This window comes from Hyposmocoma kahamanoa, unplaced genomic scaffold (genome assembly GCF_003589595.1).
Source record: "Hyposmocoma kahamanoa isolate Upper Pololo Valley unplaced genomic scaffold, ASM358959v1 99683, whole genome shotgun sequence".
Classification (NCBI taxonomy): Eukaryota; Metazoa; Arthropoda; class Insecta; order Lepidoptera; family Cosmopterigidae; genus Hyposmocoma; species Hyposmocoma kahamanoa.
The window spans coordinates 1,177-11,200 of record NW_020655994.1 but is presented as its reverse complement, the minus strand read 5'-3'; the positions used below and the strand labels follow the sequence as shown (position 1 = coordinate 11,200).

The 10,024-nt window shown below is 36.3% G+C and overlaps 2 protein-coding genes across 2 annotated transcripts; one reads left to right on the top strand and one right to left on the bottom strand.

The window, feature by feature from the left end:
* Positions 1–321: 321 nt before the first annotated feature.
* On the bottom strand, positions 322–7,172 carry LOC113239146 (protein lin-37 homolog). Its single transcript, XM_026476014.1, has 5 exons — positions 7,098–7,172; positions 6,903–7,023; positions 5,912–6,121; positions 3,602–3,740; positions 322–489 (listed from the first exon to the last, which is right to left on the bottom strand). Exons 1-5 carry the CDS (start codon positions 7,165–7,167, stop codon positions 337–339), a joined length of 693 nt encoding a protein of 230 aa, XP_026331799.1. The 5' UTR covers positions 7,168–7,172; the 3' UTR covers positions 322–336.
* A 324-nt stretch (positions 7,173–7,496) lies between these two features.
* LOC113239148 (partner of Y14 and mago) lies at positions 7,497–9,522 on the top strand. Its single transcript, XM_026476015.1, has 3 exons — positions 7,497–7,642; positions 8,027–8,299; positions 8,960–9,522. The coding sequence occupies exons 1-3, from the start codon at positions 7,609–7,611 to the stop codon at positions 9,238–9,240; spliced, it is 588 nt and encodes a 195-aa protein (XP_026331800.1). The 5' UTR covers positions 7,497–7,608; the 3' UTR covers positions 9,241–9,522.
* The last annotated feature ends 502 nt before the right edge of the window (positions 9,523–10,024 follow it).

Below are 10,024 nucleotides of genomic sequence, written 5' to 3'. Positions count from 1 at the left end.
CAAATTTTTGAATATGAACCGGACTTTGATGATTGTGACTTTTATTTTTACTCCTCATACTAATATTATTTCATAAAAAAATCTACATTTCCCAACATAAACGACATTTTCATAAATGTACTGTAAAGCTTGGGTAAGAATGTTATTTACTTTAAACTTCTCCCTCAAAGATACTCTGTTAAGCAAGCGATAATTATATCTACACAAACAGGACAATCAGACACAGACTCTTACAGTTATATTAGATAAACTAAGCACTTAGGCCGCGTACCCCTGCAGGGAGGGCAAAAATTCCCTTTTAGGCTACCCCTGCCAGAAAACTAAGAAACTTCATACTCACTTGACATTAATCTTGTTAAGCACCTGTTGTGTAGCTTCGTATCGCGCTTCCACCTTGCTTGCCTGTTCGAGCCAAGCTAGCCGCACAGGCTTCCATCGCGCCATGTGACTTTGCAGCAGTTGCTCTCGGGTTGGAGGTGGAGCTTCTCGCTGTAAACCAAATTGCTTTAAAGATTTTGTGGTGTGTGACAATTTTGTACAATTTTCTTAAGAATTTTTCATTTGGCTGCAGCAATGCTTATCGTGCTTACATCACACGAATTCGATCAATGATTGAATATGAGTGACTGACTGAACCAGTGATTTAGATGATTGTTCTCCCAGAAGGAGTCGCGGTGGGTAAAAATGATGTACGGGAGTTGTTATCGGATGGCTCCGGTGAGTACTAGAAAAATCCGAAACCTTCGAAAAATGGACTGCATCAGGTGGGACTCTAGCTGCGCGGCCAATATATAACACCTACCGGATGGGTCGTTGAATTAAAATTGACCGCCATCTTGGTCAGTTTCTACCGGAAGTGAAAAAAATTCGAAATTCGAATAAACAAGATGGCCACCATACAAATTTTAGAGCGTTATAGCTTGGCGAGTATTGAAGATAGGCGGGGGGTGGTCGACCAAATGTCATAGAGGGCGACGGGGGTCAACTGCCGGTGACAAAATTTTTTCAAGATGGCCGTACAAAATGGGGGCCCAAAAAAAAGTGGTCCGATCCGGCTCAAATTTGGCATGCGTCCGTGTTTGCGGGCCCACAATAGGAATATGTGGTTGAAACTTCGATTCTGCCATTTTCCAAGATATCCGCCATACATGTGAATTTTCTGCCCTTTGGCGTCATTTAAAAGAAAGAGGGCGGGAGGGTAAAAATAATGTAGATGAATTATGGTCAAACGAAAATTATTGAATATCAGAAGGCAACGAAATCTTCGAAACGTGCTCCGCATCAGGTAAGATCCCAGCTGCCCGGCTAAAGTATACGTCTTGGCCCAGTCTCCAAACAAATGTTCATCCACATTTTCATTTTTTGAAAAAAAATTAAAAATCGCAAAATAAAATGGCCGCCATATAAATTTCGTGGGACTATATAGGTAAGTTATGTTTAAACTAATATCGTAGAGGGCGGTAGGTGCTAACTGGCTGTTGAAATATTTTTTTAAATGGCCGATTCCATAAAAAATACTTTACTGAACCTCCGCAACTATTGATGATATACGAGTAGTTTCTTTTGAAGTAAATAAGAATATGACTTGACGCGATTGTACCAACGAATCCGGTTCCCTCCCACCCGAATAAACCTAACGAAAAAAATCACTAATGACACCAACCGATGAAGTCTTTCCTACATTTAAAGTCACATGCCTCACACATAGCTCTAGCGCAACGTGCAACATTTAAATCGGTCTAGTCTCCGGCGGCATATACGGCCCGGCCAAAGCTTCAGAGATGGGATATGGCTTCAAAACAAAAATTGTCAAGGACCCTGGTCAGGATCTATGGAGACCAAAAATGTTACAATCCAAGATGGCCGCCACACAAAATTGCTGAATCTCTGCTACTATCGATGGCGTAACGTGTGGAGTCTTCTGAATTATTTTAGGATACTAATTTACGCAACCACATCATCCGCCTGCTCTCTCTCTTACCCAAACCATCCGAACCAAAGAAAATTCTCTTCTGAAATATTAAGTTCAACTCCCAATTTGACACCAGACACAGACAGACAGACAGATATGGTGGAGAAAAGATATTTATACAGTTGTACGCGGATAGGCTCCAAGGCAAAGAATCAAATATGAGAAGACCTGAATGTGGAAATTAATATATATAAATGATAAACGAGTGATCAATGGCCTGCAAAAACTATCACTCATGGGGGGAATTTTTGTGCACTTTTATGAGATAAACCTTGGTCAATTTCAGCAGAAAGTAAAAAAAATCCGTAATTCAAATAAGCAAGATGGCCGCCAGACAAATTTCGAAGCCTTCTATCACGGAAACTATTAGAGATAGGTAGGAGGTGCTGGAAGGAATGTCATAGAGGGTAATAGTGGTCAACTGCCTGTGTAAAAAAATCCAAGATGGTGAATCCAAAATGGCGGCCGAAGAAAAACTGAAAATTGGCATGCAGGGGTCTTTAGTAGTCTTTAATCATAATTAGGGGTCAAAAGTTTTTTTTCGCCATTTTTTAATTTGGCTGCCATATAAGTGTTTATTTCGTTAAAGATAGCTGCCGAAAGAGTCTCGCTCTGTTTCGGCTGAAAATTGGCATGTGGAAGCGTCTAAAAGTGCCAAATAATAATTTGTGCTCGTGTTGGTTGGATGGTTTTTCGCCATTTTCAAATATGACCGCCATACAAGCGTTTGTTGGCAGTAGAAAAAAAAATTGTTCTGATCCCTTCCAAAATGGTCATGTGGGAGTCTCTAGGAGTGTTTGATAATAATTTGTGATCAACATTAATTTATCGCCATTTTTCGATATGGCTGCCATAGGAGTATTTTTTGGTGGTAGATGAAAATTTGCTCTAATTCACTTGAAAATCGGCATGTGGCTCTATGGGTGTTTAATAATAACTTCCGGTCAAAATATTTTTTCGCAAGTTGTCAATATGGCCGCCATTAAAGAGTTATTGTTAATTTTATAAAGACAAATACCGAGGGCGTAGGACGAGGTCTAGCGGAGGGCGAAGCCCGAAGCGTCCGCACGCCACTTTACGTAGGTAATATACAGAGACTCTATTACGGGTACAAGATTTCACAATTGTTCAAAATGTAAGGCATACTTCCCGATGTAGTGGAAATAATATCTTATTTACTTATACAACTTATAGCGTTGTTGTATCTCGAGCGTCTCTCTGTTGGATTCTTTTTTCTTGGAAGCTATGCCAAAAAGAGAAGTATTTAGGGAAAAAATGCCAGACAATCACTCCAAATTTCTGGTCTCAAACTAGGGAATTTCCTCAACTATGAGTACCAGAATAACGATAATTATGAGGGCAATATCTAGAATACCCTGACCAAAAACAACTTTAAAATGTTCTTTTCATAAATTGACTCAAATAAGGGATCGAATCTGGAACCTCCTCATCAAGCGCCCATAGTACTAATCACTGTGCCACCGAAGAGCATAAGCACCACCCCGTAACCTGAAAGCGACCACGCGCCGCAGGCCGAGCCCGGCCCCACAGTAGGTCCCGGGGTATAGGGCTCGTAATAGTATAAACTTTCAAACAAAAAATTACATGTGCAACCTCAGTAATACCTACATAGTTCAAATTTATATTATCCTTGCTCCTTTTCTCTTGTTCCGGCAGTAAGTCTGGTATCCTGCTGACTGGTGGACCATCTGGTCCAGGTAATTCCACACTGTCTTCTAACTTTGGTGGGTCTTCATATTTGGATTTGCTGTTGGATGTTTTAAAAAGTTTACTTGTACATTTCATTCACATTGAGTTTTTAAAAATGTCTTTCTATTTCTTGATTAAGTATGAAAGTTTTTTTTAAATTATTCGTTAACATCATTGACTTAGTTAACATACTACAATAGTTGTATCATCATATGGATTTCAGGTAAAGAGCTCTTCTTGCCGTGTCCCTCAAATTTCTAATAATTTATTTTGACTAAATTAGTTCTGGTCTTGGTATTTTGACGTGGACACTCACGATACGGTTAGTTCATCAGTTGTCAGCGAAGTTGAAGTCGCTCAGTGAGCTATGGAACGAGCTATACTCGGCGTTTCTTTGAAAGACAAGGTACGGAAAGAGGTTATCCGACACTCCATACAACGGTCGAAAGTTATTTACCTACTACTTCTACATGCTATCGACACACGCGCAAATGTGTGCGTGAAGTAGCAAGGTTAGGGCGCGTCTCCACTATGTAGTGACGACAGATTGTCGTGCAGTTTCCAGTGTCGTGCCTTGTATATTTAAATGAAGTTGTTCACATATAGCACGACACGATTAACTGTCGTTCACGATTTTTTATCGTTACAACGACAAACTGTCGTCACAGTGGGAACAGCTAGAACGACAGTCGTCAAACGTGACGACAGATTGTCGCAGCTCCTAATGTATTATTTATCGCTGTCCGCACGTATTCTGCTCCCTGCCCTCCCCTCTCGTACCCTGCGCCCTCTGCTCGCTTTGCAGTAGCGTTGGGCTTCCAAAAGGACATACAAGTGACTGCAGTGCATCAAACGATTCGTCGTGCAAACGGCAAGGAAGCTATCGTGAAACGATAAATTGTCGTCACGATCTAGTGGGAACAGCTAGTCACGACAGTCGTTCAACGATAAAAAATCGTCCACTATAGATAGTGATATGGGAACAGGCTAGACACAACAGTCGTCCAACGATAATAAAACGTGACGACATAGTGGGAACGCGCCCTTACCCATCACTTTCTCGAACTATTACGTTACGTGGTCAGAGCGGCAACATAGCAAAAATTCTAACGCGAATCTGTTATCTTTAACTCTAATAATAGAATCCTATTAATTACACAATGTTCATTAGGTATTTATATCGATAAAATATTGTGTTTTTATTAATTCACTAACTAGAATAACATTGAAGATTTATTTAAATAAATATATTAAAAGCACTTAAAATCTTGTAATTTGGACAGGTAACCTTTAAATAAGGTGTACAAAGTATTTAAAATTGTGTGTCCAAGTTTATCATTATTACCTAGGTAATGATTAGGTATACTACGTAATATTTATCGGCAATACAAATTGAACATTCGAGAACCCTTGTCTACGAGCTTACGAAGTTATGGCGTCTCAGACATAAGTTTTTTTACTAACTTATTGAACAGAATATTTTTTTAAATATTTTTAGATGATTTAGCATTGTTTCTGTTATTAATTTCTTAAACATGGCGAGAATGCATATCAACACATTGTATAACCAGAAATAGAGACGAAATAAGGGTCATCCATCCCTGGCAACTCATCAGGCAAATAGGCCTTATATCACGTTTACATATCAACTCTCGTTTGCGCTGAAATCACAGATTAGAAAGCTGAAATAGTACAGCGCCAACAACTGACCTGTGTGTACACACATCTCTGTACATTCGAAAAATATTCTGTATTTATTGTAATAAAGATAATCTGTAACAATGGGTGGCTGTTTCATTCAGTGGTGTGGGAAAAACAGCAAAACGTCTAATTACAAAACAAACGGAATCACATTTCATCGGGAAATCAATATTAAATATGTAATTTTTCAATTATCGTCCATTATTGTAAAGCTCAAGTTAAACCGGTCGATTTGAAGCGAAACAATTGACGACCGTCATTGTCAATTGTCAAATATTCGGGGTGGCGAATCGGGGTGCAGTCGGCACCGTAATGATTTGTTGGCAGAATAGTTTTCAAACAAATTAAATGACTTTTCATCTCTATTTCCGATTATACATATACTCAATGAGTACAGTTAAAAGCTGGCAGTTATTTTGAATCTTGAAATAGCATTTGATAAACATCAGTGTTTTTAATAGATCTTAAAAATTCTGTAACATGGTAAGATTACAGCTTGAACACCTTTAAAAACACAAATGAACTTACCCAAACTCCCTATAATCAATTTTAGGTTGATTGGCCATCCAAGCCCTGCAGATGGGGTACAGCGGCGAGTTCTCTTCAAACTGGGAGAGATCGACACTACGGTCAAAGAGCTTGAGGACATATGACTGCCGTAAAGGTGACCGCCTTCGCTGTGGCTTATCATCTTCTGAGGAATATCTGCGCTCCTTTTTGTACTCTTGACTCTTGAAACTAGGTAGCAAAAATCACTACTTTACTCTAGTTTATTTAAAAAATTATTAAAAATAATATATTACACATATAATAATATCTTCTTGTGAAATATGCCAGACTACCAATCTATATTCTGAATTACCTATTTCAGGTTTTTGGTAAAAAACTTTAACTCTTGGCTGATATTTTTGGCACGTAATTGGTTATTTGTATCTCATATTTTCTTGCTTGATCTTTTTTAACTTTTTCTCCATCTTCCTAATCCTATTTCCTGAACATAAATAGGAGATTATAAGTTTCCCCGTTTTAATAACAAGTACAAAATCTTTTAAACGGCTGAAACACTAGACGCAAAAAGGCATGAAAAATAAGAAAAAAACTCATATGATATCCTGTTTTGGTTGTTTTATTCAATTAAATGTTGTTTTATTTTTAGAACACTATGAATGTTTTTAAAATTATTTCACTTAAATTATACATTTGGGCCGTGAAGGTGAACAATGCAAACTTCCAAGTCAATCAGTAGCAATAAATATCAGCCATGAAACATCTATAAAGTAATTATTGTTACAGGAGAAAACCTAAGTTCGTAAGGTCTTTTTTGTCTTACTAGCTTAACATAACAGTGTTGAATTGTGTAAGTTTGTTTTTATTTCCATACAATTATGACTTTGATGTGGGATAAGCAGATTTTTCAAATTTCTATTCAATTTTAATGGTTTAATAAATGGAGCATCTTGTTTGCATATACGCATACTATTTAGTTCTATTTTAATTTAAACGGTATGTGTTAGGTTACCTTTCTCGTTTAATAGGAGTTTTGTCGAGAGAAGCGTCGGACTCTTCAGTAGCCGGCTCCAAAGCGTACAATAATGCGCCTTTGAGTCGACCACGAGGTGTTGATTCCTCCACACAATAATCTAAAATATATATTTTATTACGTGAGACAGTCACTAGGTGAAATATAGCACCTAGTAGAGAATAAATTACAGACCTCGATCAATACTATTTGATGGTTTGTGCTTCTTTTTCATCGGCGTTAACAACCTTCTTCGTTTAGGCATGGTATGGATTTTACTGTTTTTTTTTAGTTAATGAAAACAAAAACAAGTCAAAGAATATAAACTCAAAACAAAAAATATACTAATCCAATGATTTTTGAAATTAGAATTTATATTGTGTTGTGTGGTTTAAAATGAATGAATGAATAACCATAATGACGACCACCTAGTGTAGTACCATAACTATAACCGGTAAGTAACGCTAAAAAAAACCCAGTATTGCTAGTATTTGTAAATATTTTCGAGTTACGTTCTATGGGTGTTTCATTCAAACCATTCATTCGAAAATCAATTTATTATTCATTCAATTGTTCGCTTTTTTCTACAACTGTCAAAATACCTTGACTGCGAAAATAGCAGAGAAAAGAAAATTTCCGCTACTTGCTTCATGAAAGTGTTTTTGAAGCGAGTAAAAGAGGATCAGGGTATGGTATCAATGAAATAATGGCTACAACAGCTTACGAACATGACGCCGACGGTACGTAACAATTGTTGTAAGACAATTCGAGATCGAATTTCAAACAAGGAATAGCCCTTCCTTGTTTATTTTAATAATTTTTCCATTGCTTTCTCGTCGTATAAAACTTTTCACTACACCCGCGTCTCAAAAACTAAATGATAAATATGAAAAACTAAATTTGGCAATACATGTTCTAAGTAATTTTTAATAACATATGTGAAAGTTGCAAATTATGTAAATACGTAAATTGTTTATTATACTTCTCTCTGTTGATCTCCGATATCAAGCTCTCTAATCTTGTTAGGTTGTAAATTAAAGTGAAGGGCCTTGTCTATGATATGTTTACACAAAAAAAGTTCCCTCCTATTCAGACTTTGAAGTTTTATTTTAAATTTTTTTTAGGATGTAAGTTCATACCCGCTACCCAACGTCCAGACGGAACCTGGCGCAAACCAAGAAGAATAAAAGATGGCTACATCCCTCAAGAGGAAGTTCCTCTTTATGAGAGCAAAGGCAAACAATTTGCCAATCGCCAAAATACAGGTCTGCCTGTTGGATTGACTCCAGAGATTATTGCAGGGGCACAGAAGCAAAAGAAGAATCAAGCAGGAACTATACAGCCTATACCAGGAATGCTGATCAATGTTGACAAAAAGAAGAAGAAAAAGAAGACTGGTAAGAATTCTTATTTTACAACAGTCTGAAGATGTTTGAATGAAAATATTAGTCTAAGTTATCTATGCAAAATGTACTTATAAATTATCAAGATATTGTCGTATGAGGTAAAGAAAATTGTAGCTGAAAAATCCTCCAGTTCTTTAATATTGTTGGTATGGCGCATTGCCTGGACATAGTTAAAGAAAGGCTGCATAGGCCATAATAACCCACCTTAATAATAAAAATTTTTAGTAGTAATTTATTACTAACTTGATTTTCTTCTTATACCTAGCATGTGAATTTGATATTATATGTGTCATATTAAAAAATTTGTGCATTCTGTTTACAATAATATAGAGAGGAAGGCAATAATTATTTAAGAAAATCTAATCAGCTGAGATCGCTGTTCTGTAATTGTAGTACTTAAATTAAACTCTATAGCTCATACTTAGTGAATTCAAAATCCATGCATACTGTTGACATTACAGTCTCAACATGAATAATTTATATAATAAAGTAAGGGCCGAAACGTCGGTTTGTTTGAAAAAACAAATATACGCGATTTAAATCCCGAAAAATAGTTTCATTTCCTATGTGTAACAATCGCGAAAACCTACGAACTCGAAAGTAATAGTGCTTTAATAAATGTAGTTGTCTCATTAATAAATGTTTTTTCAGCTGTCGAAGAAGCAGCAGATAAATTGGGCAAGTGTGAAATAACCGAGCCAGATTTCAGCAGCCCATCATCATCGTCAATTAGTAGTAACTCGTCAGCCACCACAGATCCAGTGAAGCGTCTCAAAAACCTCCGAAAGAAACTCAGAGATATTGAATTACTGGAAGAAAAGGTGAAAAATGGAACATTAAAGAATCTTGACAAGGATCAAAAGGAAAAAATGGGCAAAAAGGATGATATAATCAAAGAGATACAAATTCTAGAAAAACAGACTAGCGAATGAGTGTACTTTAAAATAACAATTTCAACTGAGTTTCTGAATGAAATCTGTTTTACTGACCCGCATGTGTTATCTTTAAGAGGCAGTGCAATTGCTGTAATTATGAACTTTTATTATAAATTATTTACTAAAATTGTGTTATTTTATTTATGCAATGTGAAACAAAAAGAATTTAGTTATATTCTAAGATAATGAGAAGACGGTGAAATTGAAATACTTTAACAAAAACACAAATTTGTTGCCTGACTTTTTATGTTTCCTGTGGGACCCATACCACTAAGCAAATCACTGGTGGTTCAGTTGTATACTGGATTAACTCTTCCTTTGCGGAAGTCGCAGATCCGAGACGGACCTATTTCCGGCTCTTATGGACGGCCAATTAACTTCTGCAAGTTAAGGATATAAGCTTCACTTAACACTTTAAATTCAGCTCTTGATTGAGCAAGAAATGACAATATTGGAAATACATTTTCCAAATAAGACTTTAATTCTAGGTAAAGTTGTTCAGTTTCATTTCAAAATATGACTGCACCTATTTACAAAAGCTTGTATAAGTATATTGTTTTAAGATTATTTCTCATTAGATGTTAAGACTATTTCTCAACACTAAATAATTGTTCGTCATTTTTAAGCTCACCACAAGTACCAACCATCATGATTTGTATACATGATAATTTTTACATATTCAAAACAAGCACAACATAATTTGATTTGCTTCAAGATACATATGTTTTAACTACATGAAAATTTTTAGTAATTAATACACACATGTTAGAAATTTATTACA

Bases quoted from the DNA above. Each gene is read 5' to 3' on its own strand.
- LOC113239146 (XM_026476014.1), bottom strand. From the start codon at position 7,167: ATGCCTAAACGAAGAAGGTTGTTAACGCCGATGAAAAAGAAGCACAAA. The intron at 7,024-7,097 runs GTCTGTAATTTA...TATATATTTTAG, and splicing joins ATCAAATAGTATTGATCGAG to ATTATTGTGTGGAGGAATCA. The intron at 490-3,601 runs GTAGGTATTACT...TTTGGTTTACAG, and splicing joins ATAATATAAATTTGAACTAT to CGAGAAGCTCCACCTCCAAC.
- LOC113239148 (XM_026476015.1), top strand. From the start codon at position 7,609: ATGGCTACAACAGCTTACGAACATGACGCCGACG. The intron at 7,643-8,026 runs GTACGTAACAAT...AATTTTTTTTAG, and splicing joins TTACGAACATGACGCCGACG to GATGTAAGTTCATACCCGCT. The intron at 8,300-8,959 runs GTAAGAATTCTT...ATGTTTTTTCAG, and splicing joins GAAGAAGAAAAAGAAGACTG to CTGTCGAAGAAGCAGCAGAT.